The 25467-nt window shown below is 42.8% G+C and overlaps 1 protein-coding gene across 13 annotated transcripts in view; it reads right to left on the bottom strand.

The window, feature by feature from the left end:
* Positions 1 to 25467, bottom strand: part of CTNND2 (catenin delta 2) — a 944995-nt gene that overhangs the window by 259018 nt on the left and 660510 nt on the right. For all 13 annotated transcript variants that reach the window (XM_032278818.1, XM_032278821.1, XM_032278825.1 and 10 more), the window contains one exon: positions 13861 to 13993. In XM_032278818.1, coding sequence (XP_032134709.1) covers positions 13861 to 13993 — 133 coding nt within the window. The remainder of the gene's footprint in view (positions 1 to 13860; positions 13994 to 25467) is intronic.

The raw sequence follows: 25467 nt of genomic DNA, 5'->3' as shown, positions 1-25467 counted from the left end.
CAGCCTAGGAGTTCAAGATCATCTTGGGCAACATAGGGAGACCCTGTCTCTACAAAAAATAAAAATTAGTGTGGCATGGTGGCCATTGTCTGTAGTCCCAGCTTCTTGGGTGGCCAAAGCAGGAGGATTGCTTGACCCCAGGAGGTCAAGGCTGCAGTGAACCCTGATTACATCACTGCACTCCAGCCTGGGAGACAGTGAGACCCTGTCTCAAAAAAATAAAAAGGAATAAGTCTGTCCATTTTACTACTTCCACGTTTTCCCCCTCCCCATCTCTAACACCCCGCCTCCTGAAGCAGGCTGGACATGGGCTCCAGCCCCCTGGTGTGCTGCTCTTCCCCACTATCTCCTTCACCCTGTTCCTTCTCCTTTCTCATTGGAGGTGGGAGGGAGAAGGAAGAGGTGTTTCCTCACATAAAGGCAGGCCACCAGGCCACTGTCTATGCCTGTGGGTCATCTCTGGCAAGGTGGCTCCCGGCTCCAGCAGGGGCCAGTCAGGTGGCTAGAGCTCCTGTCACCCCACATCTTTGTGTCACTGGCTCTGCATCTTTGAGGCACACACCTTGCTTCACCCCTTCTGCTGCACTCCTGAAGGAACCCCGCAAGTCTCTCTAAATCCCTCCACTGCTAGTCTCTCTCTCTCCTGTGACTCTGCCCTGGCCCATCTTCCTTGAAGGGACCTTTAAGCCTAAAGGAATACAGTCCTTGCTCAAAGTCTGGCTGAATTGCTGTGTGATCTCCCTGCCATGCTTCTGCAGCCCAAGGCAAGTCACCAGCTCAGAAGTTGAGCGACAGGCAGTTAGGGGAGAAGAGGCCAGTTTTCCTTTTTTGCTGCCTCCTACAAACTTTAAGGACTATTTCCATCCTTAGGCGCAGTCTTCCCTCAGTGTAGTTTCCTTTCCTCTTCTTGTTCTCCTGTTAAACTTCTCGATGGAAAAGACCACCAAACCAGTGAGGTGTCTACTGCCCCTAGAGAGATTAGCTCTTGTATCAAGAACTGCACCCTTGAACTTGGTCCCAGGGGAGCCATATCTGCTGAAGTCTCTACTCAGTCACCTCTGGAGCCAGAAGAGGTACTCATCTGGCACCTCACACAGAACTGTCACGCTGACATCTGATGCTTCTCTGACATTTGGCAGGAGAGGTCTTTGTCGGAGGAGCCCTAAAGTCTCTTTAGACTGCAGGGAAAATCTTCAAGGCCAGGACAAGCCTCTTGATGCCTACAGGTTGCTAGAAGCAGCTTAGATTTAGGAAGAAAAGGAGAAGAAAGGAGAGTTAAAAGGAGCAGGCAGTGGAGACAGGAAGGCAGAGAGGTGTAAGGGTACAATGTGCAAAAAAAGAGACGCAGGGTGGGCGCGGTGGTTCCCGCTTGTAATCCCAGCACTTTGAGAGGCCGAGGTGGACTGATTGCCTGAGCTCAGGAGTTCGCGACCAGCCTGGGAAACATAGTAAAACCCTGTCTCTACTAAAATATAAAAAATTAGCCAGGTGTGGCGGCGTGTGCCCATAGTCCAGCTACTTGGGAGGCTGAGACAGGAGAATTGCTTGAACCTGGGAGGCTGAGGTTGCAGTAAGCCTAGATTCTGCCACTGCACTCCAGCCTGGGAGACAGAGGAAGCTTCCATCTTAAAAAAAAAAAAAAAAAAAAAAAAAGGATGCATATGGCAGGGAGTAGTAGTGGACCACCCAGCTTGGGATCCCGTGTCTCAGCTGTCCCATTGATTGGTAAGTAAAAACACAGCCGAATCACCATGATTTGGTGTCTCTGGATACCTCCTTACTCGGCTTAATCCCCGTATTCTGAGTCCGTGATTCTGCCTTACCCTGCAGGTTGATCTATACCTCCACGCAGCGGTATTTGTCCTCTTTAGTTGTAATTCTGTCCCAGGCTGTTAGCAATATTGCCTTCTTATTATCTCCTCCACTGAGGATGACTCATGGCCCTTTCCTTTCAAAGCACCGGCCAAATAATTCCTGAGTCTGCCTCGTCCATCATCCTTCATGTGTGAAGGACCAAGCCTTCATGAAAACGGAAAAATATATTGGCTTCTGGCTGCAGTACTGCTCACTGTAGATCACACATCACATCTCTCCTGTGTTCATAAAGGTTGTGGACCTTGAGAAGCTTTAACGTCTTCACAGAGCTAACCCCTCCATGAGGCCTGGTACACTAGCCCTCACTGTATTCCTCGCTCTCTTCATCCTCTTCCTCTGGCTGCATTTAAACATGACAAGATTCTGTATCTTTTTGAAATAGGAAGTAGAGCTGTGTTTGTTAAAGTTACCGCCTTCCTTCTCTTTGTACAGACCTAACTTGTCACGTCACCCAGCTGTTTCCTGCAGGCTGTGTGCATGGCCATTAGTATCCTGGTGGCCAGCCTCACAGGACAGTTTCATCTTGCCTCGTGGCTCCTGGACTCTTCCACAATGTTGTTCTGGAAGGTTCTCACTCAAACACCCCTCCAGTTTCTTCCACTTACTAACATTCTCTTATTTCTGAGTCTTTCTACTTTACTTCCTCATTACAGATTACGGGTCCTATCATAAATCACTCACATCTTCAGATCCAATAAGCCACTTTGTTTTTAATGACACTTTCTTTGTTGTTATCATACCTTCTCAGTCATTTTTGTGTTATTACAAGAGGCCACTGGAGGTTACCTGGTAGCCCTTTCTGGCTTCTTTTACATCTTCCTGGGCAATCCTAGGAACTGTGATATATGAAATAGTGTCTCTGTGGTTCAGAGCCCTAAATGCGAGTTGAAAACTCACTGTGAGAAGGACTGCCTCTGTGTCCTGCTAACAGGCAAAACAAAAACAAAAATAAACAAACAAAACAGGAGCTTGACTTGAACCTTTGAAGTGGGTCAAACTGCAGTGACCACCATATTCTGGAAAACAGCTGAATTTCCCCAGCACTGCAACCCTGAACAGCGACCACCAGTGAACTATGGACTCATTTTCTAAGTCACACACCTCTACCAATGATAATTCTCCAAAACAACTTGTGTAATCCCTCTGAGTTTCCTTTTGATTTTCTCTTAAAATCTCCTACCCGTCCCTTTCTCTTTGGAAGTCAACTTGTCTCCTGAACTATAATTCATAAGATTAAGACCCCAATGAACTCCTTGTCTTCTTACATTGCAGTTTGGTGTTTAACCTCTTCTTGGTTGACACTACCCAGTGAATTTACCCATTTATCTTCTTCAGAGCTTCTCTTCCTCTTCTTTTATAACACCAGCTACTCCTCCTTTGACCATTTCATAGATTCCACCATCTCATGAAGCACTCTTTCTTAAGATGTGTTAATTTCCCAACCACCCTGCCGAAAAGCAAACCCAGCTCTCTCTCCTCTGACATTAATAATAAGACACTGGCCTACGTCATTTACTTGCTCCAACACTGAGATATTACTTCTCTGATCTCACCTCCTACCCGTCGCTGCCGTAGTTGCTAGGTTCCAGCCACACTTGTTACTCCTTGTTATAGGTTGAATATCCTTCCCACTAAAAGATATATTGAAACCCTAACACCTGGGACCTGTGAATGTGACCTTGTTTGGATATCAGGTCTACATAGATGTAATAAAGTTAAGATCATGTTATTAGGATAGGTTCTAATCCAGTACAACATATGCCCTTATAAGAAGAGGAGAAGCGATACAGAAACACGCCTAGAGGAGAAGGCCACAGGAAGACAGAGGCAGAGAATACAGTGATGCATGCATAAAGCCAAAGAACGCTGAGGACTGGTGGCCACCAGCAGAAGCCAGGCAGAGGCAAGGAAGGATTCTGCCCCGAGTCTCAGAACAACCATGACCCTGCTCCTTCTCAATCTTGGACTTCCAGCCTCCAGCACTGTCGGAGAATAGATTTCCATGGTTCCACATCTTTCAATTTGTGGTACTTGTTTTCCACAGCCCTTGGAAACAAACATACTCCTGGAGCATAAATGAGCACATGCCTTAGAGATCTAGCTCTGAGGTTCACTCTCTGGCTGCCTTTGGGCTCTGTGCCAAGGCTACTTCGCAGAGATCTTCTCAGAGATGCTTTCCTGACCACCCACTACAGAATGGCAGCTGCCTCTCTCCATCCACTCCTCCTCACTGGCCACCAACTTTACTGTGTTGTATTCCTCCACGGCCTGTATCACCATCTCACCCATGCTGGATGTATGCCTGTGTAGTCGGCCTTTTTCACATGGCTGACAAAGACATATCTGAGACTGGACAATTTATAAAGGAAAGAGGCTTAATTGACTCACAGTTCCACGTGGCTGGGAGGCCTCACAATCATGGTGGAAGATGAAAGAAGAGCAAAAAGACATCTTACATGGTGGCCAACAAAGAGAGAATTTGTGCAGGGAAACTCCCGTTTATAAAACCATCAAATCTCATGAGACTTACTTACTATCATAAGAATGGCACAAGAAAGACCCATCTTCACGATTCAATTACCTCCCACTGGATCCTTCCAATGACATATGGGAATTACGGGAGCTACAATTTGAGATTGGGGTGGGGACACGGCCAAACCATAGCAGCCTGTATGTGTTTATTATTGCTTCCCCCTACTCATGGGGGTCTATTTTGTTCACTGCTGGATTACTGATGTCAAAAACAGAGCCTGGAACTTTATAGCTGCTCAATGATTATCTGTTGAATATGAATTAGTTCCACTTTCACATATCAATAGATCAAGTAGCTGGGTCTATATGTTGTTTTATGTTGGCATGTGCAGGTGGCTCTTTAATTCTGACTTCCTAAAGGGCAGTAGTTGAATCTACTTGTTAAAACAGCAGATTAGCACAGAGCCACGCACAACATGTGTGTTCAACTTCCTTTGTTAACAATAGCAGATCTCAAAATGTGGATGACAAGCAATACAAGTATTCTCTCTATAAAACTATGGAATGGGTTTTACACGAACTGTTAGAAAGAGATTTCCTTATTTATGTTGCAACACATATTAAAAATAACTCACACTCCTTTGCCACCTGCTCTGTGCTGGCAGTCTAGGTGTATTCTCTTTGCTGTGATATGGTGTCTCCATGTAGTTTCATAGTCTGGGACACTGAATCTCAGAAAGGTAAAGCAACCTGCTTAAGGTCACAGAACTAGAAAGTAGTACAGCAGCCAGTGTTCAAATGCAGGCAGCCTGGCTCCAGAGCCCTTGCTATAAGCTCACTGGTATCCTCTCTACTGATATCAAATCAATGTAATACAGGCTTTTTTCCAAAAATGTGAAACAATTTATGATGAAAGAAAGAGAAGAAATGACTCAAAGGTAGTCAACTGAAAAGATGAATAGCATATTCACATGAACTATATGAGGTAGAAAGAACTAAGAATAAAATAGAAATTATGAAGCACTTTAGTAGAAAGGAACAAGTCTCCATTTTTTTAACAATGAAATGTTCTAAATTTGTTGGAATAAAATAAAAACTATAAGGGAGGGAAAAGGTATGCATATTTTACACAAAAATCCATTTCTATGTTCAATTTTTAAAGAAAGGTAATCTGAATTTAGACAAATTATTAGTATAAATGACATAAATATATTGAAACTAGTCTAGACATACAGAAACACACACAAACAGACAACTGGAAATATGAGCTGTCTTCCATCAATTCTAAGTGGGTATGCCTTAGGTTATATTTTTCTGGCAAATTCTGATTTAAGACTCAGCAAAGCCATTACTGCAGGAGGCAGGCACTTTCCCTGACTCCGCAAGGCTGGGACGTAAGCATTTTATAAGGACTCTCGCCAGCTGTGGCTTCACCTCTTCATCATGCCTAACACATGGTATTAGAATATCCTGTTAGCTGGGCGTGGTGGCTCATGCCTGTAATCCCAGCACTTTGGAAGGCCAAGGCTGGTGGATCACCTGAGGGTCAGGAATTTGTGACCAGCCTGGCCAACATGATGAAACCCCGTCTCTACTAAAAACACAAAAATTAGGCAGGCATGGTGGTGAATGCCTGTAATCCTAGCTGCTTGGGAGGCTGAGGCAGAAGAATCACTTGAACCCAGGAGGCAGAGGTTGCAGTGAGCCAATAATGTGCCACTGCACTCTAGCTTGGGAGACAGAAGAGACTCTGTCTCAAAAAAAAAAAAAAAAAAAAGAAGAATGCCCAGTTTCTTGCTGTGGCTTCACCTCTCCATCATGCCTAACACATGGTATTAGAATGCCCTGTTTACTTATTGTCTGTCCTGTAGGTTGCGGATTTTTTTTCCTGAGACAGTCTAACTCTGTCACCCAGGCTGGAGTACAGTGGCACGATCTCCATTCACTGCAGCCTCGTCCTCCCAGGCCTCAGCCTCCTGAGTAGCAGGGATTATAGGCGGGCACCACCATGCCCAGCTAATTTTTGTATTTTTTGTAGAGACAGGCTCTGGCTTTGTTGCTGATGCTAACCTTGAACTCCTGAGCTCAAGCAATCCTCCCACCTCAGCCTCCCAAAGTGCTTGGATTACAGGCATGAGCTACCATACCCAGCCAGATTCCTTAAAGATAGGATCTATATGTTATTGATATTTGGACCCTGCTACTAACACAAAGCAAACTATCAATACACTCTTTTGCTTTCCACTGGAACTGAAAATTTCATTAAGAACAAAAATGCTTTATAGCAGTTAGGATGATAAGGTAATTAGAAAGATTGTTGGGAGTTAGAAAAATAGAATCGATACTGATTTCTTAGAGCAAGACTTCTTAAATTGGGCCTGTGTAAGTTTACTATATAAGATCTTTAAACATCTCTTTAAACACCTCAGAAAGATAGCTGAAGCTACTTTCTGATATAACAAGAAGTAATCAGGTCAAAACCTTAAAATACTTCTTTATGCTGGTCACCAGGTATTTCTATCAAAAAGAAAGGAATACAAGTTAATCCTTCTCACATATAAAGTCATATAATAAAGTTTGAATTTTTGAAATAGCCATGTTGTTTTAAAATGAGGTATGTTAATAAGGATGGTTCTATGTTTAAAAGAAAATACATTTTCAAATTATTTGAACATTTACAATTTTTGTTAGATTAACTTAAATTTTTTAAATTAATTGATTTATTAACTTAAAATAAAATATTTATCTGGGCATGGTGGCACACACCTATAATCCCACCTACTTGGGAGGTTAAGGCTGAGGAACACCTGTGCCCAGGAGTTCAAGGCTACAGTGTGCTATGATTGCAACCACTGCACTCCAGGCTTGCTGACAGAATGAGGCCTTGTCTCTAAAAATAAATAAGTATATAGAAAGAAACATTTAAACATTAAAAAATAATCCCTATTTGCCACTTGATAAAGCGCAAACACTTTTAAATCACTAAGATACATATTGCCTTGAATGCAGACATGCAATGTGTATATGTGTATATGTGTGTGTGCGTGTGTGTGTGTGTATATATATACTCTTTTTGTAAAACCGTCAGTATGTGAAAAGGGGGTGCCACCTGCATGCCGACTCTAGTTTGTGTATTGGAAAAAATGGGGAAAAATTCAGGTAGGATGAGCATAAATAAAGTACAATCCTCAAAACCCATGAAATGCATGACATCAATGAAATAATCATAATATTCTTAACTGAGGGGAGTTCCCAAAAAGAATGAGGAAAGGATTTATAAAAAAATGCTCAAAAGTTAGGAACATTTAGATACCTCCTAAAAGATGCTTATGTTTCACATACTTGGGGAAGTTTCCATGTATAATAATTCCTGTATCTAAAAGTTTAATTTATGATGATATTCCCAACAATCTAGGAAACAGTATAGTTGACAGACATAGGTCCAGCAGTACTGCCATCCATCCACACTAATCATGCCTGTGCCCTTAAAAGTGGGAAGACCCACCTCCATCTCAGATATTCATCATCCCATGAATATGGACCCCACAAACTTACTGTGTTTGCAGCAATCACCTGAACCCTCACTTTATTCCTTCTCCTTCTCCCATACTCTCTAATTTTTATTTACTGTTTTTCTTCTGCTCTTATCTCAATCTGGCCCTGACTACTGCCTATGTGACTACACCTCAGTTTTTAAACACTTGCTGATCTACAAACTATTTAAGGCTAAATGTCTTATCCTGGATCAGAGAACTCAGTAGAATTTAAACTCTGCCTTAGTCACTGGAGATTGCTGAGCTAGACCCCAGCCAGCCCTCCCTCCTCAGTTCCAGCTCACTGCTTGGAGGGTGATGTGGCTTGGTTCTGTGTCCCCACCCAAATCTCACTTTGAATTGTAAAATCCCCATGTGTCACAGGCAGGACCAGGTGGAGAGAATCTGATCATAGGGGTGGTTTCCCCCATGCTGTTCTTGTGATAATGAGTGAGTCTCATGAGATCTGAGCATCTGGCATTTCCCTTGCTTGAGTATATTCTCTCTCCTGTTACCCTGTGAAGAGGTGCCTTCCGCCATGATTGTAAGTTTCCAGAGGCCTCCGCAGCCCTGTGGAACTGTGAGTTAATTACACCTCTTTCCTTTATAAATTACCCAGTCTTCGGTGTGTCTTCATAGCAGTGTGAGAATAAACTAATACAGTAAACTGGTACCAGGAGTTAGGTGCTGCTGTAAAGATGCCCAAGAATGTGGAAGCACCTTTGGAACTGGGTAATGGGTGGAGGTTGAACAGTTTGCAGGGCTCAAAAGAAGACAGGTAGATATGTGAAAGTTTGGAACTTCCTAGAGACTTGTTGAATGGTTTTGACCAAAATGCTGGTAGAGATATGGACAGTGAAGTCCAGGCTGAGGTGGTCTCAGATAGAAATGAGGAACTGGAGCAAAGGTGACTCTTGCTATGCTTTAGCAAAGAGACTGGCAGCATTTTGCCCCTGCCTTAGAGATCTGTGGAACTTTGAAATCGAGAAAGATAATTTAGGGTATGTGACATAAGAATATACTAAGCCGTCATTCAAGAGGAAGCAAAGAATAAAAGTTTGAAAAATGTTTGGCCTGATAATGTGATAGAAAAGGAAAACACATTTTCTGGGGAGAAATTCAAGGTCACTGCAGAAACTTGCATAAGTAACAAGAAGCCAAATGTTAATCACCAAGACAATGTGGAAAAAGTCTCCAGGGAATGTCACAGACCTTCACAGCATTCCCTCCCTGGAGGCCTAGAAGGGAAAAATCATTCTGTGTGCTCGGCCCAGGGTTTCCCTGCTCTGTGCAACATCAGGACATGGTGTCATGCATCCAGCTGCTTCAGCTCCAACCATGGCTAAAGGGGCCAAGATATAGCTCAGGCCATTGCTTCAGAGGTGTGAGCCCCAAGCCTTCGTGGCTTCCATGTTGTTTTGAGCACGTGGGTGCCAAAAAGTCAAGAACTGAGGTTAGATTTCATAGGATGTGTGGAAATGCCTGAATGTCCAGGCAGAAGTTTGTTGCAGAGGTGGAGCCTTTATGGAGAACCTCTGCTAGGGCAGCAAGGAAGGGAAATGTGGGGCTGGAGCCCCCACACAGAGTCCCTACTGGGGCACTGTCTAGTGGGGCTGTGAGAAGAGAGTTACCATCCTTCAGAACCCAGAATGGTAGTTGCACTGAGAGCTTGAACCATGTGCCTGGAAAAGATGCAGACACTCAATGTCAGACTGTGAAAGCAGCTGGGAGGGGGGCTGCACTCTGTAGAGCCATGGGGCAGAGCTTCCTGAGGCCATGGGAGCCCATCTCTTGCATTAGCATGACCTGCAAGTGAGACACAGAGTCAAAGGAGATCATATTGGAACTTTAAGGTTTAATCACTGCCCTACTGGATTTCAAGCTTGCATGGGGCCTCTAGCCCCCGTGTTTTGGCCAACTCCTCCCACTTGGAATGGTTTTATTTACCCAATGCCCGTACGCCCATTGTATCTTGAAAGGAACTAACTTGTGTTTGATTTTACAGGTACATAGGTAGAAGAGACTTGCCTTGTCTCAGATGAGACTTTGGACTTGGACTTTTGGGTTCATGCTGAAATGAGTTAAGACTTTGGGGAACCGTTGGGAAAGCATGATTGTGTTTTAAGACATGAGGACATGAGAGTTGGGAGGGGCCAGGGTGGAGTGATATGGTTTGGTTCTTTGTTCTCACCCAAATCTCATCTTGAATTGTAATAATCCCCAGATGCCAAGGGTGGGACCAGATGGAGGTAATTGGAACATCGAGGTGGTTTCCCCCATGCTGTTCTCAAGAGAGTGAGTGAGTTCTCATGACATCTGATGGTTTTTTAAGTGTCTGCCATTTTCCCATGCTTGTACTCATTCTCTTTTCTGCCGCCCTGTGAAGAGGCACCTTCTGCTATGATTATAAATTTCTGAGGCTTCCCTAGCCATGCAGTACCGTGAGTCCATTAAACCTCTCTTCTTTATAAAAGACTCAGTCTTGGGTATTTCTTCATAGCAGAATGAGAATGGACTAATACAGAGGGGAACTGAGAAGATGTTCTTAAATCCAAGTTCACCAGAGCAGTAGGAAAAGTTAGGGATGAGGATTTTATCTGCTGACTTATGGAAGCAAATTCTCAACATTACACATGGACGATCTGGTATCATTTTGAAAAAAAAACAACTGATCTTCTTGGCTTTATTACATGAAAACTGTACAAGCACAGGAATAAGGAACAAGAAAGGAAAGAAAGGCATGATTTATGACCCTCTGCATATAGAAAATGTAGACCTGCCTTTCGTTCAATGGCCTACCCGTTGTGTGAGTAAAGTCAATACCAATAATGAAATGTAGACTGAAGGGCTAAATCAGTTCAATAAAATGCAATAGAAAGACTAGAGGACTGAGTAAATTTGGAAAGGCTAGAGCCTGCATGATTAGTATTTGGACAACAGGTAATTACCAAAATCAATGTCTGTGTATGAAAACACGACAGGCAGCCATCTGTCACAAAGGGAGAAGCAATTACTAATAGCTTGGTCTTGGAGTTAGGATGAGAGAACAAAATATATCTGTGTACAATCCTTGTTAGAGTTTGTGTGTGTGTGTGTGTGTATATATGTACACTGAATGGGAGAAAGAAAGGGAAACTCTGGGAGCTCACTCTGTGTTTTATTTAAGCCTTTTGCACTTCCCTTGTTCCTTTGGCTAACACTTGCTAACTTCAATCTCATTTTGCCAACTCAGGATCAGGCTGTGCACTCCGTCACACACCACCCTTCCCTTCCTTCTCATCCCAGCCTCCCAGGCCTCCTGGGAACATTGTCATGGGCCCTAACAGTGTTTGCAGCCTTTAGAAGGTAGCACGCAGGCTGCCATTGATAATGTGAACAGCTGCTAGGAGTGCCAGTTTGTGGGGGCCACCCCAAACAGTGAGATGTGATACAGGCAAACTTGAGGGCGCCCATAGCAAAATACCAAAAATAAACAGAAGCACGCATATGTACACACACACACAGACACACACATACACACACAGAGAAACAGGCACACACACAGACACAGACACAAAGAGACACATGTATACACAGTGACACACAGAAATAAACATAAAATAAAACAGTAACTTTAGTGTCTTAACTGTTCCTGGCCAAAAAGAAGGTGGACGAATGCACATTTCACCACTAAGCAGTTTTCATTCTTTAAGTCATTTAATTCTCACAAAGACTCTATAGAGAAGGTATCGGCATCTTCATTTTAAACATTAGAAAAGAGGCCCCAGAGGATAATCAGGTAGTTCAAGGTGACTGAGGTGGTAAGCAGAGAAGCCAGCCTGGGAAGCTCATCCATCCGCCATGACCCATGTGCTGGTTGCCCCTTCATTGCAAGGCCTGTGTTCACCACAACGCACTAGGGGTCATTCTGATGTAGCCACTAACACGTCTACAGCTGCTATCACTACAGCTTCTGTCAGGTGTATCAGTGCCTATCGCCACTGATAGGCCCCAAGGCCGGCCCATGGATCACATTGACAGAGGCAGACCATGAGCTAAGACTTCCCTGGGCAACGAAGCCTGCACTACCTGGCCGGGTGACTCCTGTAATAGGGTCTGACTCCATCTCTTGATGTTTGACTTCTGATAGCTTTGAAGCCTTACCCTTGCCCCCTCTGCCCCACAGCTGGGCAACCTGATAAAACTCAGAGCTTATTGTTTGGTACCCACAGGAGTTTCCAACCATACAAGGCCCAATCTTCATGTGAGAACCCACTCCTACAACCATAATAGCTCCATGCCAGTTTCCTTTCCAAAAGCTTTCAGAAGCAAATTTGGGACCTGTCTGGGAGCCACCGTGCTTGACCCAGAAGGCCTCACTATGTGAGTGACACCTTTTCAGGCTTTCCTGGTGTGTAAATGATGCCAGCAACCTTGGCATCAGAACAACCAAATTTTGGGCGGGAGTCCATCCCACTTCGGTGGGGCACAACATTCTTGAATCATTCATTCTAACAATGAAATGAAAAACTTTCATGACCTTTGGAGAAACCCTCAAAGTTATAGTCTCCAAAAAAGAAAAAGTTATGGTCTTCAAAAAAAGATAACATATGATGATGGTATGTGACCCCCTGGTCAGGAATCTGTCCTCCATGTTTCATGGCCATTTTTTTCCCTATTACAAATAGAGAATGACTCGGTTAACAACTGTCTGGGACAGGAGTCACATAACTTTAATGAGTTTTTGGGTCTTTTTAACAGTTGGCATTTTTTCACATTTAAAATTTTTTATAGATGGACAATATTTCTCTATAACTAAACTTTGGCACTGCTGACATTTGGGGCTGGGTGATTCTCTTTGAGGGGCTGCCCTGCACTTTCTGGGATGTTTTGCAGCATCCCCAATTTCTACTAGTGATACCCACAGCCACCTCCAGCTGTGACAACCAAAGATGTCTCTAGATGTCAAATGTACCTTGGGACAAAATCACACCTGGTTGAGAACCACTGTTCTGTATTCATTCCACAAAGAATCAGAACTTTCTTGATAAGACTGAGCATGGACCATGTTCTTTGCAGGCCCAGGGGAAGAGAGGTGGAAAAAAACAAAAAGCCATGAAGCTATGTATATCCCAATGCAAGCAAGCAAAATCTATAATAAATTGCAATTACATCTTCAAATCTCTCTTTCCACTCTTACACTAATTTAGCCTCATCCCCAAAATTGCTTACATGCCATGAAGATGACTCATTATAGTTCATAAATCTTTTTTAAAAAATTGATAACTCAGTTTCTTACATGCAAATGCTTGGCCCTTGTCTAAAAAAGTCAGATTTTGCTACAGCGACCACTGTGATTTTTCAAAAATACCACACAGCAAAACATATGAATTTTGTGTATTCCAAAAACACAGAGCATGTTAACAGCTGTTTACGTGTTGGACATGGACCATAGTCTCCTTAATGGAACACATATCCACATTTAATCCACTACTCCTTTGTAAATAGTGCCAAACACTTGGTTGTAACACAAAGCCAATTTAGTGCCTACAGTCCTTATCCTATCAATGAGTTCTGCAGGAAGGATAGGTCATAGCTTATACTGACTGCAATAATTGTACTGTGATTTGAGAAGAGAACAAATGATTCCTAGTATATCTTTAGGATTTAGGGGCAGAAGAAACTCCCAAAGACAGAATCTGGAAGAGAAAGACAAAAAGACAAATCATATTCCAAGGATGGCATCTGACAATCCAGCCTCTATTGATAACTAGCATACACCACTGGCCCTCTGTTCTTGGTATTCAAATACTAAAAAAGGAAGAATGCATAAACAGGCATGCTAATTAATTAGATGAAACGTTATGTCTTAGTCATACATATAGATCTAAATTTTAAAAGTGTAACTTCAGTTCTCCTAGTTCTTTTCCCTGTCAACATTAAAAAGATCTAAGTGCTTATGATCTGGCACCATTGATTTCAGAATCCAAGGAGCACTTGCCTCGGCTTTAATTTTGTTGTCTCCAAAGCAGAGGTGTTGCAAGTAGGCTGCCGCGTTAGACTGGACGGAGGGAAACTGGTGTTGCAACATCTGAATCACTTCCGGCAGTTCCGGGTCTCTCCATCCAAATTCTCTGAACAAAAGAAGGTGGGAGAACATGAGAGAGAAATCCTACCACACCGTTAACATGGTTAGCTCATGTATGAAATTTCTTAAGAGTTTATAAGAAAACATTTCACAAATGACTGTTCTGGTTTTCTTACACGCAGATCCACGTAAGAGGATTTGGAAGAGATTTCCTTGAGTGAATAGTTTTCAAGTGCATACACGTGTATACTACACATATTGATTATATAGATTACATATACAGATCAATCTATCAACTGAAGTTACATGTTAATAAAGATTATGAAAAAATAACCTAATAAAGCATACGATTTTAATATATACATTTCCATTTGGGCTTAAGTGAATTATTCCTTTATTTATTTATAACTTTTTTTAGAGACAGGGTCTTACTGTGTCACCCAGGCTGGAGTGCAGTGGTGTAATTATAGCTCACTGCAGCCTGAAACTCCTGGGCTCAAGTGATCCTCCCACTTCAGCCTCCCAAATAGCTGGGATTACAGGCGTGTGTCACCACGACCATCTTAAATGGATCATATGTAGAGGTCATATCTATTTTAGCATATTGTTTCAACAGTCTGATTCAGGTATAGCATTTAGAGAAATTATCAGACAAGAGAAAACAGAATTGGATGAGTCCAATCCAAAACCTTGTGATAGCATCCAATGTTGATATTACTGTTTTTAGTACTGTTGTTATTTTCATAATCTCTTCTTTAAAAATAGACAGATGCCCTACATGATTCTCTGGGAATAAAAGTATCATAACATGATGACTTTATAAAAGGAAATTATTTATTTAAAAAGTTAGGCTTATTTGCAAAATGTTAATACATTTCATGCACTGCACATATTTTTTTTTCTCTGTCTCCTCCTTTTTACATCTGAGCTACTCTAAGAAGCTGGTTGTCATCTTAAGCAATATGCTCTAAAATATTTAAGTCCATTTTAAAACAGTATCTTGATTGTACTGTCATACAAAGAAATGTTATTTTATTAAATCTCTGCTCAGCCGGTTAGACATGCTGCTAACAGGACCAACTGTATGAATTCTATCCCTGCAGCCGGGAACCAATTTTTAACAGAGAAATAAAATAGGAACTGCAAGACCACAGGTAAAAACTTGACCCCACAAGCCACCCAAGGGCACTATTTATCCAAAGGATAGGCAGGAAGAGGAATGAGCCAGTGTTGCAGCCACCTCTATTCCTCACGAAACAACTCAAAAGCATAGATCCTGTTGATGCCAGGTCGATGCTGTCATCTGGGAAGAAGAGACATGAAAAATGGGACAGAGAAGGAACAGACAAAGGTTAAAAGTGTCCTCAGAGATTCTAACCTCTTCTCTTTATCTTTCCTTTATCACAACTGGCAGAGATTGTCAAGCAAACCTTGAAACATGTTGGTGTTTCCTTTATAGCAAGTGAATACAATATGAAATAGAATACCTCTTGAAGTGGCTTAGTTTTTATTGGAAGGATAAGGCATTCTATTTAATGTGCATTACGCATTTTATAAATTTACATACAATCAGACAGCTCTCTCTCTATATATAAATATACATGCATACTCAGAAAGACATACAGTGTAATAATATATTTGCAAAGAAACCTACTTAAGTGATTGCTGATAACGAACGAACTATTCAATCCTTCTTGGCTAAGTGATCACAGTAGCAAACAATCATAGAATTAAAAATGTAAAGCCTGTTTTTCTTTTAAAGTTAATTTCCTTTTGTTTCATTATTCTAAACCATGCCTGCAACGCTAAGATAGCACAGTCCTTTTAATAAGAGTAGCCTTTTAGAATTATATTCTTTAGGCAAATTGAACCAAAATCTACTAAATACCTGTAAATTAAAATTAGAAGTGTAGAGACACCGGATGGCTAAGATGAATTCAGGTAAGCCTATGCTTTCAGAAAGCAATTAGTAAAGAATTCCTTTCCATCTATTTTATTAAGTAGTCAGTAATTGCTCTATTAGGTGATGGCTTACAAGGCATATGCCAGATGCATCTTTTGAGCAAGAACTCTAGGAACAGACTTAGGGGCTCTTGGCACACATGCATGCACCTGTGCACATGCACTTGCACACACACTGCCCAAACAGACAGGAAGGATGAACATTCCAAAGAGTCATGAGTGCAGAAGGGATCTACGTCCCTCACACTAGGTCAAAGGAAAGGCTGTTGCCAGCTTTGCCCTGTCCCCAACCCCTAAACCTCTGGAATCCCAAGCATCCCTTCCATTCCCACTTCTGCTCTCTCAGACCTTGTACCTCACCTTCACTCTGCTGACCTGCAAATTTCCTCCCACCTCTTAATCACCACTATTCCCACTTGAGGCATTTAAACACACAGACATGCTCACGTGATCGTGCCACTTTAGCTCCACACCCCTCAGTGGCTCGCACTGTCCTTGAGAGTTTAAGATACTCCCATGACCTTGGAGGCCTTGCTGGGCTTGCCCACTCCTGCCTCACAGGCTCCTGCCTGGCCCTGGCCTGCCCCTGTTCTTGTTCTCCTGTCACCTGGCCTGCTTGGCCCAGTGGCTTCTCACTCAAACTCGGGACCTTAGGCTCTTTATGACTTCCTCGGGGAATCCCTCCCCAACTCGTATCCACGGGGTGCCCAGTGGAGGATGACACAGTCATGCTGTGGACATGAGGTGACCATCTCTTGCTTCACTCTGCTAGGCTCTGAGGCCAGGGCCGCGACTGTCTTGGTCATCTTTGTCAGCTGGCTCCTACAGGTCTCCCTGACACCAAACGGAGTCCACATAAATGTGTTTTGAAAGAATGAAGGTGCGAAGGAGTGAAGAAAGGGTTTGGACTGGGACAGTGTTCCCACAGTTCTACTGGTGACTCTCAGAAGAGCAAGAGTCATTTCTAGAGTAACCACCCAACACACACACACACACACACACACCACAGCACACACCCCCAACACACACACACACATACAACACACACCCAGTACACATACACACACCAAATTCACACACACTCCTAACACACACATCCCCAACACACATCCCTAACACACATACCCAACACATACCTCCAACATGCACATACCCAACACACACACACACACCCAACACACATACTTCCAACACACACAACCAACACACACTTATCCAACACACACACTCAACATGCACACACACAAAATACACACACCCAACACACAGATACACACATACCCAAAACGCTCATACACACCCCATATACACTCAACACCCAACACACACAGACACACAAGAGGAGACATTCTCCATGCTGCTAACCTGAGCAGCCTTCTCTGTGTATCTATTACGTTTCCCAACTCCATGGCTTAGATGCTTCGGTGGCTTCCCACTCTGCTTAGACAACCACCTATGAGGATGATGTTAGGGTACAACATTTATGGGGCAACTTGGGGGCACAGAGGAAGCAGATGAAGGAGAAAAAGCCCAGATCACAAAGCCAGACAAGATTGGAGGGTGAATGTAATTTAGTGTTCAAATCCCCAGGCCTTAAACCAGCTTCCCAGAAATTGTGCTGGAGTTGATTGTCTCCAGGCAGTTGACTTCTGGTTTATTCTAATTGGCGGTCCCTTGGGACTCAGTCACTGCAGCAGTTGCCCTCTAAGAAAAGACTAATCTTTTCAAGTGTTCTCTTCAATTTCACAAAATAGATGCTAAAAGAGCACCCTCCAGCAGAGAGTCTGGGGGAATGATTTATCTCCAAGGCTCTTCTTCTATAACAGTTTTGTTTCACTTAGATGAGATTCAGTTTGGTTTTCGTTTTGCTGATCATGGAGATATACCCAAGAGAAATAGTGGCAGGCCTGGAGAAAATAGTCTGTTCAAACCATTTTGGCCAGAATTCAGTGTCTAGTATGGTTTCTTCACATAAGGTCTTAATCCTTAAGGACAAAGAAAATCTTGCAAGACAAAAGAATTCTGGAACAAACAAATACCAGAGGAGGGAACAGCACCTGCAAAGGTGTGGTGTCACAGGAGGGGTTATTTGGGAAAGGTGAGCCACTGTGAGGCACGGCTGTGAATGGGATGGGGGCCCCCGGTGGGGGGCTGCTTGGCAACAGTGGGAGTTGGAACAGGGGTTGGAATACAAGTTTGAGATGAGATCATGAAAGACCTTTCATTCAAATACAAAAAAATCTGGACCTGGTCTGTGGATAGTATTGTGAAAAAGAAGGGGAATAAGATTTGTTCAGAATTACACAACAGTCAGAATAATCATCTCTAGTAACAACGTTAGCACATACTAAAAGTCAGTGGCCAAGGTTCTCTGGTCACACTCTTTAATTATCTAAACCTTGAGGAACACTGTGTGACCTATTTTCATTTTACAGAAGAGGCAACGTAAGGTGTTACTGAGCTGAAGAGCTGGAGCTGCAGTAAAATGCTAGCTGTCGCCTCTTGAATCCATAAATGTAGCTATAAAACTACGTTGCCTGCTGTAATCATTCTCTTGAAATAATGTCTAAAATGGTGACTTTTTAAAGGTAACGTCTAAAGAAGTAATAATGTCTGCAACAGTGTCCCTCTGAGGACATTTGGCAATGCCTGAAGACAGTTTTGGTTGTCACCCCCTGGAAGGCGCTGCTGGCATCCAGTGAACAGAGGCCAGGGAAGCAGCCAACCTTATGCAGTGCACAGGACAGTCCCCACAACAAAGAATTATCGGTCCCCAAATGCCACCAGAGCCTGAGTTGAGAAGCTCTGGTCTCAACATGCACTGTTTGATCAGTTTTGTTGAGCAAGCATGTTGTAAATCTTTCCCTCCTTGACTGTTGTACTAGAATCAGGATTTGGCATCAGAATAACTGTCAAGGAGTTCAGAATGTGAACATCTGGCTCTCTTCCTTTTATCCCACAAATACAGGACAGTTCTTTAGACTTTGCTGGCCCTTGGTTTTCACGGATCAAAATATAAAGAATAATACTACCTATTTTACAGCATTTCTCTTAAAATGCCAACGTAAGATAATATATATGAAAGTGCTTGATAAAGTACTAAGAGCTAGATATTTTCTAGTAATTTTTACTATAAGACATACAAAGGATTATTCCTCCTTAAAATCTATGTAATACCACTTAAGGTTTTATAAACCTTATAACCTTTCCCTGGTATGTATTCATTTAGACATTATACTTACTTGAAAAACTCCAAGTGTAAAGGGAGACACTGCTTTAGTTGGTAGTAAAATTGCCCTTTCAAAACGGTTTCCTTTCTTCCTAACCCCTCTTCGGAGGCCGTGTGCTAGAGTGGGCAATGTCTTTGGATGCAACCAGACCTGGTTCGAATCCTGCTCCACTGTTAACTGTCTCTGCAGCCTTGGCTTGGGTCTGAGCCTTGCTGGCTGGCAGGGAGGCGCTCACTGTGTAAATGAGCATTGAGTCCATCTGTCCCACTGAGATAATAATTTCTCCCTGAGAGTATTATTGGGATGATTAGAAATACTATATGTGAGCCTCTTAGAGCAGCAGCTGGCACCTAGCACGGGCCCTCTAGAAATGTCAGGTGTTGTAAAGAACTAAGAAGAGGAGAAATAAGAACCCTCTACAATCTCCCAAAGAAGCCAAACTCTCATTTGTGACTGGGCTTCACTTTAGAAATGCTAATGGAACTGGAGATATGCAAATGTAACCTTTTCCTTATTAAAACTTGTCACACAGTCCACAATATTGTGACTAAATCCTCACTCTTACATGGACTATCTGAGTTGTTAAAACCACAGTGCTCAGCACAGAGCTAAACAGCAACCGTTTGCTACCATGCTCAACAGTTCATGATGATGTTCAACCATTCATGACTATGTTCTGCTGGTACCAAAATCAAAAAGTTGATGCATCGTCACAGTATCTTACCAAAATTCCCCAGTGACGAGGGTCCCAGGACAACCAGCATCCTCGCAATTCCAAAATAGTTTCAGCAAAGCTTTACGGTGGTGGTTATAGCTCACTTTGATTGCTATCTAAACTATTTCCATTGAGGGCAGGGTTGTATGGACATTATTAAAATGTATGATAATTTTAATCCTTTAGAAACTCTGAACTCAAAAAGTTTTAAAGACCATACCAATTTTGACTTCCATATTTAGAGTCATGAGGAAGTAGAGGATTTTGTTTTTCATTTGGTCTTGATGATATCGTCGGAAGTGTGCAGGGGTGATGGTTATAAGAAAGTTAGATAGATTCTTTAAAGAACAAAACAGAGACATTTACATTCTTGTTGACCAAAGAGAATACACCCAACAATAAACATACAAAGGTATTCATATCTTAATCTTCATTCCTGCATAGTTTTTAACTAAAAACAAAAAGCTGCCCTATACAATTTTTAGTTTTCATTTTTGAGGTAGTCTCACTCTGTTGCCCAGGCTGGAGTGCAGTGGCACAATCTCAGCTCACTGCCGCCTCTGCTTCCGCCTCCCGGGTTCAAGCGATTCTCCTGCCTCAACCGCCCAAGTAGCTGGGATTACAGGCGCTCGCCACCACACCTGGCTAATTTTTGTATTTTCAGTAGAGATGGGGTTTCGCCATATTGGCCAGGCTGGTCTTGAACTCCTGACCTCAAATGATCCACCCATCTTGGCCTCCCAAAGTGCTGATGACAGGCATGAGCCACGGTGCCCGGCCTGCCCTATATAATTCATCACATTTTATTTTTCATATAAACAGTAGCATGAAAATTATGACTAGTGCTGGAAATCAAGCTCAATGGTTATACCATTCTTAAGAAAGAAATGGTTTTCTCCAGGATTTATATGCAAGAAAAATTAATTCCCCAAACTGTATCATAAACATTAATCCTCTCAACCATGATTTCTGGTCCTGGCCTCATGATGGAGCAGCCACAGATCTCTCTGGAGAGGTGCTCAAGCTTCCCCAGTGAAAAGGGGAACTAGAAGGTGCTCTGGGACAACCCAACCAGCAGTTCCTCCCTCCAAACAGATAATTCCCTTCTCTTATGAAATTTGTCAAATTAATTTTAACTACATTTTCACAAAAGATTGAGGCAACTGAGACAGACCACATATGAGATAAGATGATAAAACAGAAATGAAAAAAAAAGCAAACAGAAGAGAGAGAATTCAAATGTTATAAACACAGGGTCACCTTTCGTGCCTGATTTGCTTCAGATTTGATTATTTCCATACAAGTAGCCCTGACAACAGGAGAGAAATGAACAGAGGAGAGAAGGGGCTATTCCTCTTTGTTCATTGAAAGGACAGAATCCCCACTGGGAAATCAGCAGGTAGGGATCTGAGGCCTTTTCTACCTGCCCCTATATTTGTGATAAGAGTCTGGTTAGGACACTGGGGGAGGCTGAATAGTGGCCCCCAACGTTATCCAGGTCCTAGTCCCTAGAACCTGCTAATGCTGCCTTCTATGGCCAAATGGACTTTGCAGATGTGAGTCAGTATCCTGAGATGGAAAATTATCCTCAGTTATCCTGTGGGCCCTAAATGCCATCATAAGTGTCGTCAGGAGGCAGAGGGAGACTGGACAAAGAAGAGGGCAATGTAATACTGATGCACGGGGCCATGCTGCTGTGTTGGGCATGGAGGGGCGGGCCACGAGCTAAGGGGTGCAAGGAATGTAGCTCTACAAGCTGGAAAAGGCCAGGACAGTTTCCCCTAGAACCTCTAATGGGAGCCTGGCCATACAGACACCTTGACTGCGACACAATGAACTTGGTGTTGGACTTCTGTCATCCAGAATGATGCGAGAATAAATGTCTGTTGTTTTAAGCCACCAGTTTGTGTTAATCTGTGTTAGCAGCAGCAGGAGTCTAATATAGAAGCCCATCTGACCCCAGGACATGGCCCTTTTAAGCCTGTAAAGAGAACACCCCACCAAGGCAAGAAGGTGAGAGAGGCCAAGAAGTACCACCACCTCTGATTCCAATTCAAAGAGTCTTCAATGTGTCTTTGATTATGAGGCTGACTCTTCCATTGATAAGCTCTGACTTCCTGACCACCTCTCGTTCATCTAAGAGTTGGAAATGCAACTTGCCTGAGCTTCAGCTTATTTCAGTAGGGCTCAGTAGCTTTCACCTCTTGCCATATTCCTGTAGGCTGCCTGCCTGCCTGCTTTGTCTAAGGATTCCATCAGGAACCCTCTCACTCCTCCAGTCAATATTGAATGGCCACCATGTGTCTGTCCAGTGGAATACACTGTTGAATGGAGCAAAGGTTCCTATTCTTGGGAGCTGACTTTCGATTGGTCACTGGTCATTACAATTATTAAAAGAGCAGAATGTATTATTTGTCAGATAGTGATACATACGTAGGGGGTTGAACAGTGTCTCCCAAAATTCATGTCCACCTGGAACCTTAGAACTTGATCCTACTTGGAAATATGGTCTTTGCAGATGTCATTGAGGTAAGGATGGAAATGAGATCATACTGGATTGGGATGGCCCCTGTCAAAAGAGAGTGTCCTCATAAGAGACAGAAGACATGGACACAGAGAGAGGCAATGAGAAGATGACAGCAGAGGCTGGAGTGACGTGGCCACAAGCCCAGGGATGCCGAGGATTCCGGCACCACCAGAAGTGAGAAGGGAGCCAGGACCCTCCCTCAGCGCCTCTGGAGAGACGCTATGCTGCTGACGCATGATTTTGTTCTTCAGGCCTCCTGAATGCTGGCAGAATTAATTTCCTTTGTTTTAGGCCACCCAATTGGTGGTGCCTTGTTATGGCCACCACCAGGAAACTCATACAGTTGGGATGGGAAAATAAAACCAAGTAGAGACAGGGCCATGACAGTCTGTATGTCTGTAGGTAAGTGATGTGGGGGGTAAGGGTAGTTATTATAAATACAGAGGGCAGGCTAGACTGCTCTGAGAAGGTGACACTGGAGCTGAGTGGAGGGAACATTCCAGAACAGGAAAATGAGAGTAACAAGTCCCTGAGCCAGGAGTGTGCCTGGCATGTCAGACAAGAGGGAAGATGGTCAGGGGGGGAAGTAAAGTGAGTCCCAGGTCCTGCTGGGAGACCAACAGGGGGCCCTGATGTGTCCGCTGTCACAGGCCTCTGGCTTCTGCTCTAAGAGAGGAAAGCCGCTGGAACGCTGGGATCTGACTCACATTCTTAAAGGATCACTTTGATGGTGGCTGCCTGGATCCGTGCATGTTGAACTCATAAATTGCAGGCCTAAAATAGTGCATTTCTTGTGTATCAATGATACCTGGATGAAGCTGATTTCTGGAAAAGGCCCCTGCTGGATGCTGGGTTGAGAACAGATTCTGAGGGGCAGGGTGGGGTGGGAGCAAAGAGCAGTAGGGGCAGCAGTGGCCCCAGCGGGGACAGGGGGTGCTGAAAAGTGCAGGCAGTCTGGGTGTCCTTTGAAGGCAGAGCCTGCAGGAATTCCTAGAGGGTGCATGATTGTGAGAAAAGAAGGAGGCCCTCTGTGAGCCCCTCTGAGAAGCCCACTCCTCTCCTCCCACCCACAGCACTGGGGACCTGAGCCCACCGCACAGGTTAGTCAGGCAACGCTACCTTGTGGGGATTGGGATCTCTTGTTTCAGAACTAGGAGGAACTATTTCAACTAGCAAGTTTTCTAATGGCTGGTAAAGTGAAGAGAGAAAAACAGTAAAATGATGAGAAAATGGGGTATCTCTGAACTGTTATGGGTTCTAAGTGCCTTACGTTAATCTTAGTCAAGCAATGGGCTGCTTCTCTGGATTCTATTTATTAGAAGTTGGGGGTGAGGAATAATGTAAAATGATTAGCCCCAATTTGTGCTATTTTTTTATATTTAATTACATGTAGCTTAAATATTAACAAATTTCTGCTTCTCTATAGAATATTTAGGTCCTTTCGAAGACATAAGTATTCTCAAAGACCATTAGATTACAGTGGATATCATCAATTACATCATAATACCTATGCAATACCCAATTAACTTTAAAACAGTAATTTATTAATCCATTACTGCAACTAGGCTTTTTCAAATAAAATATGCTCCAAAATGAAAAACTAACCTCAAACATATAAGAATTTAGTTGCCCTGGAAATTCTAACAGGTTCTGTCTGGTGATAACAGACCAAGGGAAAAAGAACAAATTCGTCTCCATAAGCTCAACCTTGAAAAGCATGATGACTTTACAGGAAGTGTTTATGTTCATCACTATATATCTATTTTAAAATTAACAGACCATGATGTTTCTTAGAAAATCACCTTGACCTGTGAGCCTGGAGAAGAAATAAGACAGAAGAGATTTGATGTGTAAGATACTCGGATTAGAAGTGCACGGTTTAAGAACATTTGAGCAGTGGTTTTTACTTTGTTGATATCAGGATAAGATCAGAATTTTGCCTCAGGATTAGATTATAATTTGAGAAAACCACAAAGGCCTTGGTCACCCTCAAAATGTTTTATTATACATACATATATATACCACATATATGTGTGCATGTGTGCACATGTGTATGTGTGCAGACATACGTGTATAATAGTGTGTAGATATTATGTATGTATAATACATATTACAGTATGTGTACATATACATACATTTAATGTATATATATATACATATATATCATGTATTACATATATTCAAGGAAACTTGATATATAAACTTAAAATATACTGTGTATAAACCATAGGACTAGAGCACATTTTCTTATAAACTAGGTAACCATACCATTTGACAGTTGTCACTGAAAAAAATACAAATGGTGCACTTAATGAATCTCTTTACGAAAACTTCTTAACTTCTGATAAAAGCCACGATGATACAGGTAGATGCATTCTAACTACAAGAACACTGCCTCTTGAGATTCCACTCTAAGCTCTGTGCTTTTGGAAGTGAGAACCTGTCCCAGAGGCACCTCTCACACTGTCTTTATTATGTGAATCATGAACATATACTTTTGGGGCTGATGGTTTACCAGAGTCTAGTCTTGATTAGAACATAATTTAACAACATCCAGTTTTGATTTTTGTCTTCATCGCCTCATCTTAGTTCTTCAAAGAATGCCAACTTAATTTATCTCAGATAATAGTGAGCAGAGATACTTCCTCTAAAGAAAATCTTAATAGGATCTAACAAAATGTGGTCTCATTTGGTCTAATATTTGGTCACTCTGGTCTCCATAGCTCTCAGCCTCTAGTACCAAACACTGGTTCCTGCCCTTAGATTATATGGGCAACACACTGGGAGCAGAATTGTCTACCAGAAAAGGCCTGTTATCTAAGAAGGAAGAGGGTACTCCTTGTTCTTGTTTTATGGGCTCATTTCCTGATGGACATAGGTCATGTGGCATGGCATTCAGGAAGAGTGAACTTCAGAAACAAGCTGCTAGCCATGTCACTGCCATCCAACCGGGGACATCAGGATCACACCTGTGGCTGAACAAAGTTGGGCTTATTGCTCACAATAAGAAAGGACTCACATCACGGGGAACCATGGGACATTTTGGTAAGAGGCTGTTGAACAGACTGACAAGATTTGACCTGTGT

This window comes from Sapajus apella, unplaced genomic scaffold, assembly GCF_009761245.1.
Source record: "Sapajus apella isolate SASKATOON/1434 unplaced genomic scaffold, GSC_monkey_1.0 scaffold11, whole genome shotgun sequence".
Taxonomy (NCBI): Eukaryota; Metazoa; Chordata; class Mammalia; order Primates; family Cebidae; genus Sapajus; species Sapajus apella.
Note: the sequence above shows the minus strand (reverse complement) of the source record. Positions and strands in the feature narration are given on the sequence as shown.